The 24,010-nt window shown below is 49.1% G+C and overlaps 1 protein-coding gene across 1 annotated transcript in view; it reads right to left on the reverse strand.

The window, feature by feature from the left end:
* The window catches only part of LOC143838863 (IgGFc-binding protein-like), a 32,381-nt gene that overhangs the window by 2,952 nt on the left and 5,419 nt on the right, over positions 1 to 24,010 (reverse strand). The window contains exons 4-16 of the mRNA XM_077340775.1: positions 23,228 to 23,795; positions 21,227 to 21,825; positions 19,176 to 19,755; positions 18,513 to 18,712; positions 17,604 to 17,745; positions 17,002 to 17,330; positions 15,080 to 15,653; positions 12,572 to 13,167; positions 7,133 to 7,697; positions 5,428 to 6,020; positions 4,179 to 4,749; positions 1,479 to 1,681; positions 255 to 636 (exon numbers count right to left, since the gene is read on the reverse strand). Coding sequence (XP_077196890.1) covers positions 255 to 636; positions 1,479 to 1,681; positions 4,179 to 4,749; positions 5,428 to 6,020; positions 7,133 to 7,697; positions 12,572 to 13,167; positions 15,080 to 15,653; positions 17,002 to 17,330; positions 17,604 to 17,745; positions 18,513 to 18,712; positions 19,176 to 19,755; positions 21,227 to 21,825; positions 23,228 to 23,795 — 5,902 coding nt within the window. The remainder of the gene's footprint in view (positions 1 to 254; positions 637 to 1,478; positions 1,682 to 4,178; positions 4,750 to 5,427; positions 6,021 to 7,132; positions 7,698 to 12,571; positions 13,168 to 15,079; positions 15,654 to 17,001; positions 17,331 to 17,603; positions 17,746 to 18,512; positions 18,713 to 19,175; positions 19,756 to 21,226; positions 21,826 to 23,227; positions 23,796 to 24,010) is intronic.

Consider the following 24,010-nt stretch of genomic DNA (forward strand, 5'->3'; position numbering starts at 1 on the left):
ACGCCTGGCGGAAGAGCTCCGTCTTGCAGGCCCTGTGGAACCCGGAGAGGTCCCTCAGGGCCCGTAGCTCTCCTGGGTGCTCATTCCAGATTGGGGCCAGGGCCAAATGTGGTTACAGCAGACTCTGGTTCATTTTGAAATGCAGCAAGGGGTGCATCAATTGGCTTCGCACTCGCTCCCTCTGACTGCCTCACAGGCTCTGTCTGCTCCAGCCCACCAGGTCAAACAGGAGGTACTGAGTCCGGTTCCCTTACCCATGCCTCCTTGTCTTTGTTGACGGCAACAAAGGTCTCCCGGAAGAAAATGTAGAGGGCTGTCCCAGCCATCACCTCGCCGTCTCTGCAAGACTTCACGTCCACGATCACCCGGAACCAGGAGCGGTCTGAGCTGGCGCAGAGAGATGCCACTTCGTAGGCCCCCGTGTAGAGTATTTCCCCAGAGGCCCCATCGAAGGAGGTGAGCTGGCCTCCCACAGCGAGCGTTGCACTGGGCCTCCTGCTTCACACAGCTGCGCACCCCGTTCTTAAGGGCACAGACCTCCCCGGGCTTGCAGGTGAGCTTTGCACAGGTGAGCCGGCCTGAGGCGTGGCAGGAGCATTTCTCCGAGCAGTCCTCAGAGAGGAGGGTTTCTCCGGCCTGTGGGAAGATCCCCAGATAAACAAGGTCACAAATCACACTGGTCTCAAATGGAACTTTTAAAAAAGATTTAGTTCTTGGGAATGAAGATGCTGCGCCACAGAAAACCCTACCTTTATAAATTTAGTTTCTAACCCAGTCCAAAAGCGTTCTTTTTTTGAAATAGCGATTTGAGCAAATCTTTAGGCATAATTCTTTTCCGCGGCTAGGGGAATTGACAGAAGCAAAGAAACTTTGGAGAGCTTTCAGAAGCAGCGTTAGGATATTTAGAGAGCCAGTCTGGCATGGCACTTAAGCTACGATTTGGATGGCTGGGGTTCCAGTCCCCACCCTGCCATGGAAGCTCCCTGGATAACTTTGGGCCAGTCGCTTTTTCTCAGCCTCACCTACCTGAAAGGGTTGTTGTGAGGAGAAAACAGAGGAGAAGAGAACAATGTGAGCTCCTTTAGGTCCCCACATTGGAAAAAGGTGGGCTATATTATTATTTAATTCATTTATACCCCACTTTTCTCCCCAAATCCAAGGCAACTTACATCATTCCCTTCTCCTGTACTGTGCCCTCACAACAACCCTGTCAGGTAGGTGAGGCTGAGAGTGTGTGACTGGCCCAGGGTCACCCAGCCAGTTTCCACAGTAGAGAAAAAATTTGAACCCAGGTCTCCCAGATCATCCAATATTCTAACCCCTGCCCCATGTGGCTTCTCCCCCAGTGCCCTGGCTGCCTCCCAGCAAGGAAGGCACATTCCAAGGGAGTGCCTCCCCTGGCAGTCGGGAGCACTGCAGCCTCCTCTTTTGGCCCAAGAATCTCCTGTCTTCTTCTGCACGCTGGATCTGAAACCCACCTTGATGTAGCGCCCATTGTGCACACAGCCACACCTCTCCATAGGTGCACAGGTTTCTCCATCAGACATGTAACCGATGTCACACTGGCAGCCTTCAAAGCACTTCTTGGTACACAGGGATGGAGCATCAGACAGACCAGCACAGGTGAGATCGCAGGACCTGGTGCATATCTCATAGTGGCTGTTGGCTGGGCAGGAGACATCTGAGACATACAGGAGATAAAAAGTTACAGCTGCTGACAGGCTAGGCTTGGATTCTGAGGTCCTGTTGAGTGGTTGAGTGGGTTGGTAGATGGATGTATGGATAGGTGGGGGTGGGTGGGTGGGTGGATGGATGGGTAACTGAGTGAGTGGGTAGATAGATAGATGTATGGATGGGTGGGTGTATGGATGGACAGGTGGGTGGGTGGGTGGATGTATGTATGTATGTATAAATGGTTGGGTGAGTGGTGAGTGGGTGGGTGGGTGGGTGGGTGAGTGGGTGGATTTCTAGACTGCCACTCTCGGCCAGGCTGGCTCGTGGCAGTTTACAATAATAAAAATATTTAAAAACCATTGAAAAACCCAATGCAATTAGGGGCAGTACAAATTGGTACAGTCAGCACAGTCAATGGCAACAATAAAAGAATACCCTATTCTCTCCCGCGAAGCCTCCACTTTTCTGCTTCCAGTCTATGTCATCAATAGATGACCCCAGGCAGTCAGCCTAGGGGGTTACTGATCATGATAAGGAAGGGAAGGACCTGATCTTACTGCCCTAGTCTCCAGCCTGGCCTCAACTAAATGCCTGGTGGAAGAGTTCCATCTTGAATGCCCTACAAAACCCAGAGAGCTCTGTCAGAGCCCTCCGCTCTTCCGGAAGCTCATTCCACCAGGTAGGGGCCAGGACCAAAAAGGCCCTGGCCCTCGTTGAGGCCAGGTATGCTTCCCAGGGGCCCAGGACAACCAGCAGATTCATATCTGCAGAGCAGAGTGCCCCCCCTCCCCATTGAAACAGAAAAGTGTTCTGCACGTGCTTAGGGAGGCTCAAAAGGGAGGGGGAGGCAAGCACAGCCTCTTTCTTTTCTTGAAGGGGGGCGGGGAGAGGATTGCAGACAGAAGAGGAGGGAAAAAATCCAAAAAAATTCAAGAAGCAAATCTCTACGCTTCTGCTGAGAAATTAGGGGCTTCCCCTTTAAAGCAAGCTTGTCACCTGGGCATCATTGGCCAATCAGAGCTTCTCTACCATAGAGTCAGCCCTGGCCAATCAGGGCTTCTCTACCACGGAGCTCATTGTTTCTCAATCCGATTCTAACTAAGTAAATTCATTTTAACAGATCTTCAAAGAAAACAGAATGATCATTTCAAGTAAATATTAACTGCTGGAATTTTCTTTTATAAAACGAGCTGATCTTAACCGATGCAGCAACATTGTCAGTAAACAAAACTTTTCCGCTTACTCTGCCAGGGATTCTGTGAGGTATAAAGGCGAGCAACACTGATTTAGTCTCATATTTATATTACAACGAAATTTGTATTACAACAAACCCCTGAAAGATTTGATGGTAGGGCTAGGCATTGCTTGAGGCCAGTTATGGGACACTGTAACCCTGTAGCAATCCAAATTTCTGCGGTGAAACCATAGAGGTTTGGGGGATTGCTAGAATGTAGCCATGATACATGACATCACTTCTGGCTATGTGGCTGGAAGGGATGCTATAAGACTGCCACCACAGACATCCCTCTCCACTGTCTCCAGCCGATGTTCTACGCTGCAACAGGGAGCTGTAAGCTGCTTTGAGACTAGTAGAGAAACGTGGCATATAAGAACCAACTCTTCTTCTTCAGTAATCTCAGAGCTCTCTCAGCCTCACCCACCTCACAGGGTGTCTGTTGTGGGGAGAGGAAGGCCAATGTAAGCCGCTTTGGGTAGAGAAACAGCAGGGATGCTGGGTTCCCTTTCAGGCAAGGACGAAGTCAAGTCCGGTGGCAGAATGAAAACAATCTGCTCATCCCCCACCCCCCAAATATACCGTAAAGCAGGGGTAGTCAACCTGTGGTCCTCCAGATGTCCCTGGACTACAATTCCTATGAGCCCCTGTCAGCGTTTGCTGGCAGGGGCTCATGGGAATTGTAGTCCATGGACATCTGGAGGACCGCAGGTTGACTACCGCTGCCATATAGTGCAAGGGGATAGATTTGGCATCCCAGTAAGGTTGCCAACTCCAGGTTTGGGAAATTCATGTAAGTTTGGGAGCAGTGCCTTCAGGCAGAAGTCTTTGGGGAGGGGAGGAAGCTGAAGAAGAAACAGAATTTGTATCCAATTTTTTTTCCTGCCAAAGGAGTCTCAACAGACACCCTATGAGGTAGGCCAAAGTGAGAGAGCTCTGCGAGGACTGCGACTGGCCCAAGGTCACCCAGCTGGCTGCATGTTGAGGAGCGGGGACTTAGACACCACTCTCCAAGACACCAAGCTGGCTCTCAGAAACAGAAGGCACAGAAGCCCTCCAACATCTACCATCTATAACCACTAGGACATCTATTTCCCCTGGACTCTATGGTTTACCATAGAGTTGACCCCCTGAAGCTGCAGTTTTATTGAGGGCACTGTTCTCTGTAGTCTTGGGATCAACTGACATTCATGGAGAATCTAGGCCTCACCTTGAGGTTGACTAGCCCCCAAAGCCAGAAATCTCCCAGACCCATTTGTTTCCCACTTACGGCAGAAGGAAGGGGTCCTCCACGCCTCAATCTTCACTCCTGCCGCTTGGCACACAGTCATGTAAGCCTGAAGGCTCTGGCAAAGGGTTTCTTTGGCCCCGCCGGCCGCACACATGCTGTACAGGCAGAGATCAAAATAACTCGTAGCCCCCACTTTGGGATGGCAGTCTCGGAAAGGGCCCGATTTAGCTAAAATCAGGCCACAAGAGCTCTCCTCCTGGTAAGGGCTTGTCTTGATCGAAGAGCAGTCAGGGCAGTTCTGCCTGCAGCCGTCTGAACAAGCAGCGTTCCAGCCAGGCACCTTCCAGGACACCCCAAATTCGGTCACGTTCCGGGTTGCTTCCTCATTGGGCAGGAGGAATTCGTCTGTGCTGTCACCGTTGAAGTTGCCACACAAGCCGCACATGTGTCCTCGGTACATGCTAGGAATGGACACCAGAACATAATAGGAGAGATCGTAGAGGATCTTCAGGCCCAAACTTGTCTGGAGAACAATATTCTTCCCTTCTTGATTCACCCAGACTTCTCTCTGGCCTATCACCAGCGGCAGAGCAACGATCTCTCCGTCCACCTGTGCCAACAGAAGAGGGGAGAAATCTAGGAGCCATCGAGGTTGCCCGTTCTGGGTTGGGAAATCCCTGGAGATTGGGAAGGGGGTGGGGTTTAGGAAGGGGAGGGGCTTCAACAGGGGATAATGCTATGGAGTCCACCCTCCAAAGCAGCCATTTTCTCCAGGGGAACTGAACTCTGTCATCCGGAGATCAGATGTAACCTCAGGAGATCTCCACCCATGACTGGAGGCTACCAACCCTAGGGGCACTCGAAGACAAACTCACGGAAGCCTAAGAGAGGAAAAATAAAAGCAGTAAGTGTCCTCTGTCTAGGCTAGGGTTGCCAGTTCTGGGGTGAGAAGTTCCTGGAGTACTGGGCATGAATTTTGGGGAGGGGAAGGACTTCCATGGGATATGATGTCATACATTCTACTCTCCAATGCAGCTGTTTTCTCCAGGGATCTCTGTCACCTGGAGATCAACTGCAATTCCAGGAGATCTCCGGGCCCCACCTCTCTCTCCCACTTGTTTTTGGCCACAAAATGTGGAACATTATTTCCTTTCATCCATTGCACCCGAGGAAGTGAGCTCTGGGCTCCTCTCTGTTCTGCAGGCACATGGAGGAAGCACAGCAATGCTGCAGACGAAAACCAGGGCGGAGTTTCACAGGGAAAGACAAAACCGAAAAAGGGACCCACCTGAACCTTCCCATTCATTCCCTTCACCAGGCTGATGGTGTAACCATGAATGGTGACCACGACTTCCTTGGTCATCCCTTTGCCCGCGCTGGCGCCCTCATTCTCCACCACCACGGAAAACGGCACAAGGGCAGGATCTTGGCTGCAGACTTTGGCCAGGGTGTAGGTACAAGAGCCTGGGAAGTTGATGATCTGCCTATCAAATGTCAGGTAGAGGGATCCTCCGGACACACTGCATTGGCCACAGCTCACGGGGTAGCAGCCCAGGAGGCCATCCTGCACTCTGCACTCCTCGCCGTCCCCACAGGAGACTTTCTGGCACTCCACCACTCCGTTGTCCGTGCAGCGGCACTTCTCCTGGCAGGAAGGGCTGGTGAAGAACGTGTCGCCCTTCTTGTGGTACCTGCCCTGGTGCACGCAGCCACAATCCCCGATGGGGACGCACTGATCTCCGCTCAGCACAAAGCCGGCATTGCAGTAGCAGCCTTCCCTGCAGGAGATCTGACAGCCGTCAGGGGCCGAAAGGCCATGGCAGGTCGTGGGGCAGCCATTTCCACAGAGGTCATAGTGGGAATTACGGGGGCAGGAAAGGCCTGGAAAAGGAACACAAAAGAGGGTGCGTGAAGAACTAGGAGGGAAAAGTGACCGGATCAGGGTCAAGCTCGGTGGAGATTTTAACAGGACAGGGGGCAGGATTTGGGCAGCGAGGATCACATTTGTGCCGAATGAAAAAACTCTGTTTGCATCAACAAGTTCCAAAACACCCATGATGTTTCCTCTGCCTGTGTTTTGCAACAAGGCAGTCAACAGAAAGAAGAAGAAGAAGAAGAAGAAGAAGAGTTGGTTCTTATATGCCGCTTTTCCCTACCCGAAGGAGTCTCAAAGCGGCTTGCAGTCACCTTTCCTCTCCCCACAACAGACACCCTGTGGGGTAGGTGAGGCTGAGAGAGCCCTGATATTCCTGCTCAGTCAGAACAGCTTTCTCAGTGCTGTGGCGAGCCCAAGGTCACCCAGCTGGTTGCATGTGGGGGAGTGCAGAATCGAACCTGGCATGCCAGATTAGAAGTCCGCACTCCTAACCACTACACCAAACTGGAGGTGAAAGGACTCAAGGCTCCCCCTTGGGAAGCAACCACAATACAGGCGTCCTTCACCACCCCTCATCTTGGTGGGACTGTCTGTTAGCATACTGTAATTCTGCCATGGGAGCAAAGGATGAAAATGCTATTCAAATCCGGTACAAATCAAATCAAGTCCAGCTTGGAATTCGGATTTTTGACATTTTACCATTCATTCAGCTTGGAATTCTGATTCTTGCCATTTCACCATTCCCCTCCCCTAAATTTAAATATGGAATCTTTTTTTCAAAAACTCCACTTTTTTCAATTTTCAGATCAAGACACTGACATTCTACAACTACAGCTCAAACAAACCCAAAAAAACGCCCCAGGTAAAATGGTCCCTTGCCAACAAATTCAGCTCGCCTTTACAACTGCACCTAAAATGTTTGGTTTAACCTTTTCTGAGTCGCTACAGAGGCTGCATCTTTTGCACCACGCATGAGGGAGGCTCACTCCGTGGCAGCGAAATGAGTGGAAGCAGCCTTTATGGATACATCCCCCATCCCTGTTGAATCCTATCGCTAAGGGTTCATAGAATAGCCATCAGCCACGCTCCCTGGATGCCCCCTAGGTCTTGCACTTACTGCAGAAGGACGGTGACCTCCATTGCCCAATCTGGACACCCTGAGCCTGGCAAGCTGCCACGTAGGCACTGATGGCGTGGCAGAGAATGCCGTGGTGACCCTTGTACCGGCAGACGTCTGAGATGCAGTCATTGAAGTAGGGCACAGGGTCAATGGCCTGGTGACACTCCTTGAAAGCTCCATCCTTCTTGGTGAGGATCGCACAGTATTGATCTCCCTCGTAGATTTGCTTCTCTGTTTCTTTGCACACTGGGCAGTGGTCGGTGCACCCATTCACACAGCCAGGGATCTCGCCCACTTTCCAGCTCTCTGCAAACTGGGCAGCACTGGTGGCCCGGCGCCCGTCCTTCATGATCAGGTCGTCAGCCGGTTCCCCATTGTCGTTGCCACAGAGCCCACAAACGGCGTTGAAATAGGTATTGGGCACAGTGACGCGTACCAGCCTGTTCCAGCCAAAGGCGACAGCAAGATCGAACTTGGTGGTGATGAGGACATGGGCCCCGCTGATGTAGGCCTTCACCTTATCTTCGTGGTAGAAAGGGAGATCCACGAACAACCCGTCCACCTGCCAAGAGAGATGTGGGAGGCTGAGAAGTTGTTGACCCAAAGGTCACAGAATCATAGAATCATAGAGTAGGAAGGGACCTCCTGGGTCATCTGGTCCAATCCCCTGCACTATGCAGGACGCTCACAACCCTATCGCTCATCCACTGTAGCCTTCACAGAATCAGCCTCTCTATCACATGGCTATCCAGCCTCTGTTAAAAAATTTCCAAAGATGGAGAACCCACCACCACCCGAGGAAGCCTGTCCCTGGTCAAAGAAAGTCATGGAAATAAACGGTATGAGAAGTTGGTTCCACTCTAGGCTGTAGGAGAAGAGAGGGCTGTAGGGATCCATTTGCTGGAGAAGGAAGTGAACCGCATGCTCACACAGTGCTTTGATATGAAGATAAATAGATAGCCTCTGAATTGGCTATAAAAGGAGATAACCTAAAAAGAGATAAGAGACAACATGGCTCCTACTTGGTTCCTTTTTCCATATGCGGTGGAAATGTGAAATAGTTTATAAGTTCTGGCCAAAAATACACACCATTGTGCAGAAAATGTGGGGTCTTAGATTTCCTGTGAAAGCTGAATCTATGCTATTAAGTATACCTCCACAGTGCCTCCCAGCTTATACCCAAAGTTTATGTGACAACAGCAGCAAGACTAGAATTGGCCAAGAAATGGAAAATGCAAGAACTACCTTCGATAGAAGACTGGTTGAACAAACTAGTGGACTTTGCAAAGATGGCCAAACTGACACTGATTGTTAATGGAAAAACAGAAGAGGTGTTCCAAGAACAATGGGGCCCTTATCTGATTTATTTAAGAAAATAAACTAAAAGGGGACAGGAAACGGAGAATTAAGTGTAACAAATGAAGAGCATAACTTATCTTTCCTTGTATTAACAATTTATACTATTTGTTCTGTTCTATCTTTATCCTTATGAAAATAAATATATATATCAGAGAACATGGCTCCTACTTAACAGCCATTGTTATATGTGCCATGTGCACTACGGAGATGAGCGCCAGGACAGGATTCCCCAAACTTTATGAGCCTGAGGTTAGCACTGGAATTTTGACACAGAGTGTTGCCACAAAATGGCTGCCATGAGATGCAGAGCCAACCAGAAAATGGCTGTGGCGGCAGTTATTGCCCAACCAAACTGTTTAAAACCGACCAAACCCAAATAACATCCACAGGTCACCCTCAGACATCCCCTCCATGGCCCGAACCAGTCTGACCTCTCTGGGAGCCTGTTATATTGTTGTACTGTTGTTGTTTAGAATCACTGAAATTGTGTTATTCAGAACCAGTTTTAGAGTATTGTTGTTGTGTTTGACTATGTTATATGTTAGGCCGTTCCATGTCTGCCCCCCGTGATGTTATATGTAAACCTTCCTGAGCTGTATGGAAGGGAGGCATAAAACATAACATAACATAACATAAAATAACATAACATAACATAACATAGTATAGTATAGCATAAAATAAAATAAAGAATAAAGAATAAAGAATAAAGAATAAAGAATAAAGAATAAAGAATAAAGAATAAAGAATAAAGAATAAAGAATAAAGAATAAAGAATAAAGAATAAAGAATAAAGAATAAAGAATAAAGAATAAAGAATAAAGAATAAAGAATAAAGAATAAAGAATAAAGAATAAAATACATTAAAAACTGTACAGCCAATTACATCTCCGGTGGTCAGTCAGAAGCCTAGCTTCGCCAAAGCCCCACCTGGCCAGGTGTCATGGACCAAGTAAATTATGGATTTGTGGAGCCTTTCCTCGATATCCCAGCTCAGTGACTACCAACGCTGGGCATTTCACCAGAAAGTTAGTTTTATTGAAGACAGGACCACAGACGAACCCTCAGCTAAGGCAATACCTAGAACAGGAAGATTGACTGCAATGCTGCTCTTAGATCGGGTCCAGGTTATATAGGCACATGAGTGGAACCTTTCCCCCCTTCTCCCCAGGAGAGCCAGAAAACCTTTCCAAAGGGGAAGGGTTTGAACCCAGCCAGGTGCCCAATGCTGGAGCCTGGCAGGCTGGACTGTCTGCTCATGTTCTGATCACTTTGGAGCACCGGATCCCATCACTTGGAGAGAGGAAGAAAAAGGGGGCAGGAAGGAAAGCTGGAAGCAGCAATCAGGGCAACTCATGTTGTTAAAACCTCTAAGCGGAGCCCACCTGGAGAGAGGGAGAAACGGGGGGAGAGAAGTAGGAAGTAGCGATCAGGGTGGCCTGGAGAGATCAGAGAGGGGATGCGAAAGGGCACCTGGGTGGAACAGAAGGTGCACCTGACACCATGCTCACTTCCTAAAAACACTTGACCGATACCAACCAAGGGGTCAGAAGATGCTGTAGCACCAATGGGCACAATGTTTGCTTATTGCATTACCAACGAGATAGCCTTTGAAATAGGATGCCGAATGATTGGCTGGCAGACAGAAGGTCCCAGGTTCGATTCCCTGCTACCTCTCATTTAAGGGCCCTACACATCACCTTCTTTGAGGGACCCTTCTCTGACGTAACCCTGGTGAGCCGCTGCCAAGACAATAAAGTACTCGATGGATGAACGGCCTGACATGGATAGGGCAGCTGCATCTATTCATAGCTCCTCGTCAATCCCTCCGCGTTGACACCAGCTAAGTACAGCAGCCCTCAATTAAATCGTCCCCAAAACTCCCAGCCGGAATAGATGTGCGCGGCTGAAACTCAAGTCGGCAAAGGACGCTTTGTAAAAAGAATTTATGAGCAGGTTAATTGCCCCTTGTCAGTTCAATTTGAGTGAAGAAAAGGTCCCAGACAGGACCCGACTAATGATTTTCAAGGCAATCGAGAAGATTTATCCACATGAGTCATAAAATACAAGCCTACGTCCTGCCAAGACGTCTTATGGGAACCCTTTGGCAGTGACTCATTTGGGTTTGCTCCAGGAGCAAAGATATGAACAGGGGGCTGTTTGTTTTTATCTTCCTGTGCTGTTAATTGCAAACATTCTGATTGCCCTGCTGTTGGAGAGAAGATGTTGGACAGGATTGATCACCGGGCACAACCTTTTGACCTGAGGTGTCAGTCTTGGTCACATTGGTCAAAATGATTGTGTGGAATCCATCCAATGCTCTGTGGATGGATGGGAGGGGACCTTGGTTGCTTCTCCCCATCACTGTGGCTCTTTTTCCAGCAAAGACCCCCCAGAATGACCCTTTCTAGGGATCCAAGGGCATTGTTGCAGGAAGAGGGAGTAAGGACTGGTCCGCTTCCATCAACAGAAAGCTGGCAGGATCCAGCTCTGCATTTTCTCTCATTTTTCAATGTTCTTTGCTAGATTATTGGGGGGGGGGCAGTTTACCAGCAGCTGCTTACAGATCAAATCAGGAAGAGAATTTAAATCCTTCCCCTCTTCACAGCTTTCTCCATCAAAATGGCTTGGAATGGTGGGTATTTCTTCCAGGAAATATATGAATGCCGGAAGCTGCCTTTAAATGTATTGCACCCTTGTCTGCACAGACCAGCAGTGGATCTCCAGGGTCTCAGGCAGAGGACTGTCCCATCCCCTGCTAGCTGGTTCTTTCAAATGGAGCTGTTGGGGAGTGAACCTGGGACCTTCTGCACACAAGGCAGAGGTTCTACCACTGAGCCGTGACTCCTCATAACTGTATTCAGTTACGTGCAGTACTCATAACAGTACTTGAATTACCCCAGTAGACTAAATAACTGCTCCCCGAAGCCATAAAAAGCACCAGAGTTGCCATGTTGGATCAGCCCAATGGAACATCCAGTCCAACGTTCTGCGTCACACAGAGACCAAACCCCAGGGGCCATAAGGAGGTCCACCAGTGTGGCCAGAACTCCAGAAGCCCTCCCACTGTTGCCCCCTTCCCCCAAGCACCAAGGAGACTGCATCACTCCCCCACAAGCCATTCTTGATTTAGAAAACAATATAGGAGGGAGGGCTTAAAGAACCCTTTCCTTACATCACAGATCTGAATCAGACCCTTGGATATCTGACAACTGTTTTAAGAAATGCTGGCAGCTCAGGACAGAGAGCTCATGTAGTCTTTTCTCTGTTTTGACCTTCCATTATAAACCAGTCTTCTCATTCCTGCATTGCAGGTGGTTCTGAGGCTGAGGGACCAGGCCTGCCTGCTGATTGGGCAGTTGACCTCGGGGCTGTACCTGATCCTGTACTTGTTCCTGCCCAACAATCCAAGCGCCTATGCGCCAAAGCAAGAAGGTGAATCAAAAACAAGTTCCAAATTATTACATCTTTGGGGGAAAGTCCCCAGGTTTAGATGATACAAACAAGCTCCTAATTTTTAAGAGCAGGAAGAAGAAATTTAACTATGGAGATGGTGATTCTCCAGTTGCTAGGGCAAGAGACATAAAAGATGAAAATCACACAAGCAGGCAGGAAACCTGGAGACAAGAGATGTTACGAAGCAAGTCCTTTGAATATAAACCACAACTTAAAAAAAAAAAAGGCTAATGATTCAATGTCTGATTTTCTGCTTGGAGAACATCTCTGGGCTAGAAGGACTTCAACACATTGACCCACCATTTCTGCCTGGGTTAAAAAGAAAAGCTGATTTATTGTGGTTGCTGGTTTTTTTTGCCATCAAGTCACAGTGAACTTATGGCAACCCATAAGAGACATTCAAAAGTAAGTTGCCTCCAAATCATGCCCCTGATATTCCATAATTTCCCATCCAAACACCAGCCAGGACTGACCCTGCTTAACTTCCGAGATCCAACGAGATCTCAGGGATTGGGACTGTCAAGAAAGTTAAAATATTGTGGCCAGATGGGGAAAGGCCTAGTGAAATGCAATGCAGCCTCTTTCGGCATGCCCTCTGGCCTTCCTGGTTATCTCCTTCCCTACCTGGATCGTGTGCGGACGCTCCTGGCTGATTGTGATGGTTCTGCCGTAGACTTCCAGGGTCACCACCGAAGAGAACGGCGCCATCTTGCTGCCTTGGCTATTCTGGATCTTGATGGTGAATGGGGTGAGAGTGGACTCCTTGGAGCACAGTCCCACCAGCTGGTAGACGCACGTGCCGGTGAAATCGTATCTCTGCCCATCAAAGGTGGAGTAGTGATGGTCCCCGGATGCCGAACAAGTGGCGTGGCTGCGGGCGTGACAGCCCCGGACGCCGTCGACCATGGCGCATCTCTCGCTGGCCTTGCAGCTAGCCTGCTGGCACACCATCATGCCCAGGCGGGGATCACACGTGCAGTGAGAGCTGCAGTCCTCATTAGCCCAGAACTCCTCCCCAGGCTTGTAGTATAGGCCATTGTAGGTGCACCCACAGCTCCCCACGGGGACACATTTGTCGGCGCTGAGAACGTAGCCGTCATCGCACTGGCAGGTTTCCAGGCAGGGCATGCTGCACGTCAGAGGGGCAGAGCGGTCTGCGCAACTGGCCGGGCAGGCGTTTCCGCAGGCCTCGTAGTGGCTGTTTTCAGGGCAAGGTAGAGCTGCGAGGAGACAGGAGGCACAACATTGACAACAGACAAAGAGATCGAGAAGGAAATCGACCTATGATGGCACCACCCCGACAGGGTCGATGCCACCATCCCCTAAGGTGGGCAAGGTTCTGGGCCCAGGTATTCTCATCACCCATCTGTACCATGCTCCCAATTGTCCACTGTCAGGATGAGCAGTCATGAGGATGTTGCCCAGTGGTGGCCCTCCTGGTGGTGATGCACCAGCACCCCATGCTGCATCCACTGGCCAGTGCTGTTGGGGGAAGGGTGTGCAGGTGTGCAGTCACCCAGGTGACTGAGCCTGGGTAGTGGGAGGGCTTGGACGTGGGAGAAAGATGCACGGCCCCCCCTGAGTGCTTTCTGCCCCCAAACTGCCCTGCATACCAACAGTGGGGACAACCCAGACCTCTAACAGCCTTGTGACTGACACATCTCCAAATGTTATTGTCACCTACTGACATTTCAGTCCTGGATGCCTGGTTTCCTTGCAAAAAAAACTTTTAAGGACAGCTACACATTGTTGGAGCAATGTCTGGTGTACAAAGAACATAAGCATGTGAAAAGAACCCTACAGGATCAGACCAGCAGTCCATCTAGCCCAGCCCCCTGTCTCACACAATGGCCAACTAGTTCCTTCGGAGGGCCAGTGACATGGCAAAGAAGCCAAGGCCTTCCCCAAGGTTGCTTCCTGGCTCTGGGATTCCGAGGTTGAGTGCCTCTGAATGTGGAGGTTCCTCATAGTCCCCATGGCCAGTAGCCATGGATAGATTCAGGGAGGAGAAGTCTCATCCCCTTTCCAAGGTGTTTATTCCTGTGGCCTTCTGGCAGTGAATTCCACATATTAATCACTCTCTGTGTAAAGTAGTATTTCTTTTGGCCTATCCTGACTCTACTACCATATCAGCTTCATTGGATGCCCTTGAGTTCCGGAATTTTGGAACAGAGAGAAATATTTCTCCTTGTTCTCTGCAGGGGGCAGCAAAAAGATTAGGATAGTGATGGCAACATCTGTTAAGTATCAGTCATTCCTTGTCTGTCTCCAGGTTCTACCTCTGCAACAATGTCCTGATTCTTCTCTGAGGTCACCTCTCTCTCATCAAGTCCCTACCTCTGTTTCTTCTCAGTACTATCCAGTTTGCTCATTTCTGAATAAAGCTTATTACTTATACTGCTAAGCCAAATAACGGACAAGCAGGCATTGTAAGGAGCAGGTTTAAGATTTGGAGGTGAGGTTTGTTGGAAGGATGAGGGCCTGATACAGCCTGTGAAGTGGAGGGATAGGAGACCGGTCCATCTATCCCTGCATCCCTCTTTCCTTACAGATGCTTCTCAGAGAAGCCATCCATCCATCCTTCCACCTCTACAATTTATACAGAATCAGATTGTCAGACTGGCATCCCCATCTGCCCTTGGGCTCAATGTGAGCTGCAGAATTGTTGTGTGCCATTATTTCCGGATTGTTTATTCATCCCTATTATACTCCTTATCGGACAAGTGCGGATGCATTATGTACTGTTCAAAACTAACCATGCAAATCAGACCAGCTCCTATTGACCATTTGCAGAACGCATTTAAGGGCTGCATTTTTAAAGGGAATGGGAAGTTTTATAGGAGTTGGACATCCCTTAATTCATCAATGAATCACCGAATCAAACCTGAGTCTCCGTGGAGGGCGATGAATGAATGAATGAATGAATGAATGAATGAATGAATGAATGAATGAATGAATGAATGAATGAATGAATGAATGAAAGAGTTGGAAGAGACCTCCAGGATCCCCTCATCCAGCCCCCTGCAGAATTGGATTTATTCTAGCTTTCAAGTGGGAAACAGGCTGGGCTACTGGAACCAGGCCTAGGAGGTAGGAACTGGGCTTTGCTTCTGTGCCGAAATCCGCACTCACCACAGCCACTCTGAGTTCTCCAGTCCGGGAGGACCACACCTTCTTTGCGGCAGTTCATAGCGTAGGCGCTCAGAGCTTGGCACAGAATGTTCTTGGCGCCGCCATTGAGGCAGACGTCATAGACGCAGCTGTCGAAGAAATCGTCAGGGTTCAACTTGGAGTGGCACTTGCGGAAAGGCCCCCCGTCCACCTTGGCAATCAGCCCACAGAACTCCTCACTCTCAAAGAGCCGCCGTTGCTGCTCTTCGCAAACAGGGCAGTCCCCCGCGCAGAAGTCCCAGCAGAAAGGGTCGCGGTCCTTCACTTTCCAGCTTCTACCCCACTCCACCTCAGAAGCGGCCGTGTTGCCCGTGGGAGTCAGCATATCGTCCTCAGGGTTTTGGTTGAAATTCCCACAGAGGCCACAGACGGCACCGTAGTAGCTGCTGGGCAGGGTGATCTCCACCAGCCAGTTCCAATCGTAAGAAACGACCAGGCCGAACTCAGTCTGTAGCACGGCCTGCAGACCGCTCTGGAACAACTGCATCTTCCCGTCCTCGAGAGTCACGGGCAGGTTCGTGGTGACCCCGTTCAGCTGGAGAATGAGAGCAGAATCATCAATGCTTCTACCTCTAGCGCAGAATGTTGTAGCTTGGCTGAGAACAAGGCTATCAGGTTTCTAATCTCCTGTGTAATATAAGTTGATAGCTGATTATTTCAGTCTACAGACGCCACGATATCACAGTAATTCTATTGGAGCACCTATAACAATATGTCAATTACCAACTTCACACTCTAGCAATATGTCAATTGCCAGCTGACAACAAGAACTGACATATTGTTATCTTAAGACTGGTAATTGACATACCTCAGTAGTTTAAGGCTGTAGTTTTGTGTCAATTACCAAATTGTCCTTGGGAGCTGAAGGAGAAGGGCAGGTAACAAGGATTCAGCAACAGAAGTGCGGTGGAAACTACCATATGGGTGCCATATGAGTGCTCCATTACCATGGCAGAAGTTTCATGGTGGCAGTGGAAGGAACTCAGAAAAGCAATGGCATGGGGATGTCCCCATAAGCTTTCATAGACTAGAATAGGGGTAGTCAACCTCCAGAAGTCCATGGACTACAATTCCCATGAGCCCCTACAATTTCCATGAGCGTTTGCTGGCAGGGGCTCATGGGAATTGTAGTCCATGAACATCTGGAGGACCACAGGTTGACTACCCCTGGACTAGAGCTCCACTGGTAGACACATGACCAAGTAAGCACTTGTACGTGAAATCTTGTGCTGGAAAAAAGTCCTATTAACCTTTAAGATGCCATAAGATTCTCCAGGGGAACCTGGGCCTATTCTGCATACAATAGATAATGTACTTTCAATGCACTTTAGAAGTAGACTTTCCTGTTCTGCACAGGAAAATCCAGCTGCCCAAGTGCATTGAAAGTGCATTATCCTATGTGTGCAGAATGGGCCCTGGAGAAGATCTTGCTTGAAACAATCCATAATTGTGGCTCCATCAAACTTTCCCTGAATCCCTTTCCCTTACCATTCCTTCTGTTTCACAACACAGAAGAAGAAGAAGAGTTGGTTCTTATATACTGCTTTTCTCTACCAGAAGATGCCTCAAAGCAGCTTAAAATCACCTTCCTTTTCCTCTCCCCTGTGAGGTGGGTGAGGCTGAGAGAGCTCTGATATCACTGCTCGGTCAGAACAGCTTGATCAGTGCTGTGGCGAGCCCAAGGTCACCCAGCTGGCTGTACATGGAGATGGAGTAAGGAATCAAACCCGGTTTGCCAGATTAAAAGTCCTCACTCCCAACCACTACACCAAGAAGGGTGGCTCCAACCTGTGGCAGGTGATGCTACCAACCTCTGCCTTGTTCCCTTTCCCTCATGTTCCGACAGGCGCCTAAGTTGTATGAGCCCCATGAAATACACTCACCCGGATTTTGCCGACTTCCTTCCGGTGGATGGAGATGTTGTACCCGTACACATAGATGTGGGTCATTTTCACGAAGGAAATGGCCTGGCTGCCTCGATTATCGTTTTTCTCATCCACCCTGAAGGGCACCAGGGTGGAGTCGTTGCCGCAGTACTTGGCAATGGTGTAGGTACAGGTGCCCTGGAAATCGATGTCCCGCCCATCGAAAGTGTGGTAGTGCGGATCCCCCCAACCCCAACAGGTCTCGTTGTAGAGTGGGACGCACGTCGCCCGGCCACCCTCTAGCTTGCAGGTCTCCTTGGTCCGACACTTTAATGTTTGGCAGGGATCTAAAAGAAGAGATTGTGGCAGCTTCAGTGCAAAGGACATGGCAAGGACACACCCGGGATTTTGACGTTCACACCTATTAATTGGACATGTTGGGTAATCTACTTATCTATGAAAATATATTCTCACAGATGAGTTTGGGGGACTATTCTGCTGCTAGTGTCAGCATTGCTTATGGATTGTGCCTCCCTAAATGCATGGTAAGAACCAGGTCAGCCAGCTCCTCAGGACAGCCCGCCCCCCCAAAGCTCCACCCATCCCTTCCTTGCCTTCACCTCTATTAATGCAGCTCATGATCCCTTCCTGGATTTTGCAGGTCTCATCACTGCGGCAGCTGTGGGACTCGCAGACGACTCCCCGGCCCGGGATACAGCTGCAAAGTTGCCGACATTCATCCTGCAGGACTGTCTCGTGGGGCTGCGAGAGCATTAGTCAAAGAAAAGCAAATATATTACTGACAACTGCAGCATGAAGGCTTTTTTTAACAGGGAAAGGTATATCTCAGTGACAGGGAAGCTAAATCTGGGAACAGAAGTCTAGAATGTGGGGGCCCAGCCCATCTGTCCTTACTATTATGAGGTTATTATAAGTGGTGTGAACATAGTTGGGAAGCATAGCTGTGAACATGCCCACCCGGGGTCCTTCCCCTTCCCACCCCCTCCAGGCCCATCACTTGGGGAGGGAGGGGGAGGGAGGTTGACATGACCATATATGGTCATATTACCCAATACATTTTGAACACATTTTAAAAATATATTTTAGAAATTCACTCCCACCCATTCAGGAAACTCCAGGGGTTCACAGAACCCTGGTTGAGAAAGCCTACTGCAAAACAACAGCAGTTGAATAGAAGAATTACTGCAGCTACTCAGATAGTTAGGTCTCTCTCTTTCTCTCTTTCTATACATAGTTGTTAACCTTCACGAATAAAAAACTATTTTATTCTTTAGGCAGCCTGGTTTGCCACTTTGTCTGCATATTGAAACTCTGCCAACAGCAGTAAGTCAGGGAAAGGGCACACACTTCCATGTACAAGGCTCCAGATTCAGTCCTGGGCATACCTAGCTGAATGCCAGAGAGCTGGGAAAGGGTCCCACAATAGAGGGTACATCTGTAGCAGACAGAACTGGGCTAGGAGGGACAATGTTGTGACTGCATAGGCTCTCTCCTGCAGAGGGCAGTACCTTATAATAGCGCCCGTAGGCGGAGCATCCACAGCCGTCCACGGTGACGCAGGCAAGGCCATCGAAGTAGAACCCAGCATCGCACTGGCAGCCTTCCGAGCAAGTCTCAGGGCACGTTTGGGACTCAGTGATGCCGGCACAGTCAGTGGAACAGACATCGGCACAGAACTCATAGTGGCTGTTGGGTGGGCAACTCAGAGCTGCAATAGGGAGAGATCAGGTTGTTGGGAAAGGTCTTCATAATAATTAAGATCTAGAAAGGAAGGGGCCTCAAGAGGAAGATTAGGCAGAGGAAGAAGAGAAGGGATTGAGTCACCGGCTGCCCTTCCCTTCCCACTTTGCACTGCAGGCCATGCCCTGGGCAGGGGTTGAAAACAGGGAGGAAAAAGTTGTGAGCTGTTGCCCCCTCTTCAGTCAACTGCAGTTCAATCAAGTCTGAATGAGACTGACTTGAATGGTCATGTGATTTAGCAAGATAAGACCCACAGCAGAAGACAGGACCGATAGTATGACAGGACTCACAGCAAGAGACAGTAATCATAGTATGGTATTCAGCAAGACGGCACTCAGAGCAGAATCTGGTACTCATAGCATGGCATTTGCAAGGCACTAAACAGCAAGAGACAATACTCACTGCATGGAATGCAGCAGGAGAATACTCACGGCAGAAGGACTGAGTCCTCCAGGGCTGGACAGATACCCCAGCTTCATGGCAAGCAGACACATAGCTCTCAATGCTCTGGCACAGGACTTGGCTGTCCCCGTTGCCCAGGCACAAGTCATAGATGCAATCCTCAAGATACATGCTGGGGTCCACTTTGCTGTGGCAAGAACTGAAAGGGCCGTCCAATGCCGTGAGCAGCCCACAGTAGTTGGGCAGCTTAAAAATGTCCTTCTTCCTCTCCTCGCAGATGGGGCAGGTGTTTCCAGAGCATCCATCAGAGCAGACGCCAACAGCCCCCGGGACAGACACTTTCCAGGCGGATCCAAAGACAGCCACGTCGGAGGCTGCTGTGCCGTCAGGAAGAAGGAGTTCATCATCCTTCCGGCCATTGTAGTTTCCGCACAGTCCGCCCATCTGGCCCTGGTAGGTGCTTGGGACGGTGACTGTGGCCCGGTAAAGCAAATTGTAGCGCACAACGAGGCCAAAGTCAGATTGTATTACAACGTTGTCACCATGTTGATACACTCTGAGACGTCCGTTGGACAGGACTGTGGGGAGCCGCTGGAAGACTCCATCCACCTGGAGGAAGAGCAGAGTGAGCAGCAGGAAGTATGAGCAGGGTCTTGGATGCTCCTCATACTGACCTCAAGAATCTTATGATGCCGGGGGCAGACCAAGATGGCATCCTAAGAAGTTCACTTTTAGTGAGCTCCAGATACAGGCAGGGGCTGATCCATGGTTGTGATCGGCAGAGGGGGGGGGGGCGAGGTTCAGTATCCTCACCCACTCCCTACCCAGAGAAGAATCATATGATGCTTAGAGGGTGACTTCACACAACCATTCTTGGCACATTGAAGTCAACCCCAGCAGCCATTTTCAGGGCCTCTGAATGCACAGATTCAACCAGCGTCCAAGGTCTGAACTGGATGGGCACGCCCCAAAAATCACTAGATTGTTGACTATAATAGATGCACCCATTCACAAAACTGTGTAGCAACACAGACACATTCAGGGTAGAAATTCGCAGTACTAGAATCTCACTAAGGGCCTTCTTGAGGGTCATTCAGCATCGGCCTTAGACGAAGGCTCCAGCAGAGCCTCAGAACCCATTAATACTGTTCACAGTAAGCCACATTCTCAGTCATCATCACAATCAATCAATCAATCAATCAAAATAATTATGGGACTACTAAATGCCCTGCACACCACTCCCTCAAGCAGTCACATAAAGTAACACTAAATATATTAACAATTAATATTAAATGAATCGCTCTAAAGTCCCAATAAATATTCAGTGCAGTGAAAACTGACTTCAATCCTGAGACTGAGATAATGTCTCTCTAACCAGGGGGGGTAATGCCTCTCCAAATTAGTTTTTTTTAAAGTCTGACCGTGGATTTGTCTCCTGTCAAAGGCTAGAGGTAAAGCCCATTGCACCCAGGAATCCAACAGACACTAGTACATACACCTGTACTGTGAACTTCCTGGGTTGTTGGTCAATTACATTTCTGACCTAGCAGCAAAATTGGGAAAGAAGACCTAGACCAGCGATTCTCAACCTGGGGGACTCTTTGGGGTCGAATGACCCTTTCCCAGGAGTTGCGGCAGAGCAAGCAGCTTGGCTGGGGGAGGGGGGCACCACCACTGTTGCTGCTTTTCCTGAAGGTGCCCATCAATTTATATACAATCATGAACAACAATGGATCTTCACGCCATTGGTCGGTTTTGGTTTAATTTCTGTGAAAGAACCCTTGCATAATTTTATGGTTGGGGGTCACCACAACATGAGGAACTGTATTAAAGGGTCGCGGCATTAGAAAGGTTGAGAACTACTGCTCTAGACTGATGCAGAAGTATAACATGGAGCAAACCATGATTTTCTGCTGGTTAGGTTCGAATTAGGACACACTGAACGTGGCTTTGACCAATTATCCATCAAAATCTGGATTCTGTTATTTCCAAACTCTTTGTCCATAGTCACTAGGACCCACCTTCTGTTGGATCTTTGATCGCTTCCAAGCGTACGCATTAGTAGCATTAACAGACCTACCTTGACCAGCCCCTTCTTCTTCTGCAGCAGGGTGAGCACAGTGTCATAGACTTCCACGGAGATCATTTTGGTGACGGAAACCTTTCCGCTCCCCCAAGCTTCATTCTCCTCTTTGACGGTGAAGGGCGTCAAGTGTGTCTTGTCCGTGATACGGGTCTTCACAAGGATGTAAGTGCAGGTCCCCTGGAAGTTGAAGTGCAACTTGTCGAAGGTGATATAATGCGGATCGCCAGTGGCCAAGCATGTTGCGAAACCAACCGCATGGCATTTCTGGATGCCATTGACCACTCTGCACTCTTCACTGGGGCCGCAGGAGAATTTCTTGCAGGTGACGGCACCGCCAGCCTGGCACACGCACTGCAGATCGCACTTCTGGGTCGGGTAAAAAGTCTGCCCAGCTGAGTAGTACCGGTCCTGGTATACACAACCACACTCAGACACGGGGACACAGCGGTCACCACTCAGCACAAAGCCTTGGTCACAGACACAGCCTTCTGCACAGTGCGCCGAGCAGGGGAGGGGTGAGTAGAGGCTGCTGCAGGTTTGTTGACAGCTTCGGGCGCAGAGCTCGTAGTGGCTATTCTGGGGGCAGACGGGCTCTGGAATGAGAAAGGAAAGGTGTACCTTTTCTACAAGTCATATCATGCTTTATCAGAATCACTGGGTTTGGATCATACCTAGGGATGAACAGGAGCCAGGAAAATGTGATTCCGTTCCAGTAGTTGTTTGGGATGTGGCCAGTTCGTGAACCACAAACTGTCAGGAACTTTGGGCCACACAAACTGGTTTGTTTTGTCAGGTTTGTGACCCACTAGAATTCCCCCATCCCCCATGCATGCTAGAGAAAACCAAACTCACAAGGGATCTCTAGTTGACTCTCCTCTACCTGGTTTGGTCCAGGTTTGGTGAAGATGACATTTCCCCAGAAACACTTTTCTGGGAGTATCTTCTATGGAGAAGGGGTGTAACTTGGACCGTGTACATCCAATCCTCACCAAACATGGAGGGCATGGAGAGGAGAGTCAACCGGAAATACCCTGAAAGGTTGGTGTCTCAACCTAGCACAGGATCAGTTCTATGCACTCCTGAATCCCCCAGACCTGTGAGACAGGCAGTCTTTTTGACAGGCGCAGATTCAGGAGCGTATGGAACAAATCCTGTGCAAGTTAGATTCCTTAAAGTCACAGGGGACCTTCCCCAGATGTTTTAGAATTGGGTGTACATTTAGACTGAGTGGAGATAGTCTTTCTGGATATATATCTGCATACAAACCCACATAAACCTTCTTGAACAGCTTGAAATTTTGCAAAAAGTTCATGCTGGTCGATCTGCCATGAACCTCATTTCGCAAACCCCAAACCAGCCAAAATTCATCATGAACTTTAGCTTGTGAGCTGGTTCATACCCACCAACTTCTAAATTAAAGTGTATGTGGGGAAACTGTAGGATTCTTCCTATGTTACTTTTTTTTTAATATTGCAGAACCATATTTCTTGAATGCAGCATACTGACAAATGTCATTTCTGATTCACACATACTTGTTTAAAGGAATTTAGGTGGTAGCCTGGGAAGGGCCATGCCTCAGTGGCAGAACATTTGATAGGCATACAGAAGATCCCTAGTTCATCCCCTGGAACCTGCAGCTAAATCACCAAGGAGCAAGCAGGTGACGCTTCAAGGTGAAGCAGGGAGCAAGCAAGGACCACCCATAGCTTAGTGATGGAGCACATGCCTTGAATGCCAAGTAGATTTTCCTGCCTATTCTGCACACAACAGATAATGCACTTTCAATGCACTTTAGAAGAAGATTTCCCTGTTCTGCACAGGAAAATCCAGCTGCCAAAGCACACTGAAATTGCAGAATGAGCCCAGGAGAGCAACTTCCACTCACAACAGCCCATAAGAGCACCTCTAGTACCAGAAGCGACCTGGCCAACCCCCAAACTCCTTCCAAAGCTCAGTGTTGTGCTTTACCCAAGCGCAGAACAGGCTCATACTCACTCCAGAAGATGTGGATTCTCCAAATATAGATGGTGATCTGGATGGTTTGACAGGCCATGGCGTAGGCAGTGAGGACATGGCCCAGAGCAGCCTGTTGACCTTTGAACATGCAGAAGTCATAGACACAGTCAAGGAAAAACATTTCCGGGTCAATTTTGCCATGGCACTCCCTAAAGGGGCCGCTCTTGTCCACAAGGAGTCCGCATTGTGTGCTGATGACTCTCTGGCGCTGGGCAAGGGCTTCCAAGCCTGGACACACCTTGAGGTTTGCTTCTCCACATCCCCGAGATTCTGCTACCTTCCATTGCTGACCCAAGACTATTGTAGGTGAAGTTTCTCCACCATTCTTTGGGCTCAAGTCATCTTGTTTGTCTCCATTGAAGTTGCCACAGAGACCACTAAGAGCACCTGCGTAGGACCTGGGCACTGTGACTGTGAGATGGCTTTGCCAGTCAAAGGTGACCTTGAGACCAAAATCTGTATGGATCACCATATTCCAGCCCTTTCTGTAGACAAGTATCTGGTCCAAGCCCAGCCTGTAGGGTAAATGGGTCAGCAAGCCATTTACCTAGAAGCAGAGAGAAAAAGCAGGAGTGAGGAACTTTCTGTCTGAAATTTGGGTATGCAAAAATTAAAATTGAGTTCAATTCAAGCCCAGTACAAATTGGACAAGTTATTACAACACTCAGGAAAATGGAACCCCCAGGGCTTAACAGAGATATCAGGTTTTTATCTCATGACATATTATTTGATTAAACTGCGTTGGTCTTCAATGTGCCACTG

Source organism: Paroedura picta, chromosome 5, assembly GCF_049243985.1.
Source record: "Paroedura picta isolate Pp20150507F chromosome 5, Ppicta_v3.0, whole genome shotgun sequence".
NCBI lineage: Eukaryota > Metazoa > Chordata > Lepidosauria > Squamata > Gekkonidae > Paroedura > Paroedura picta.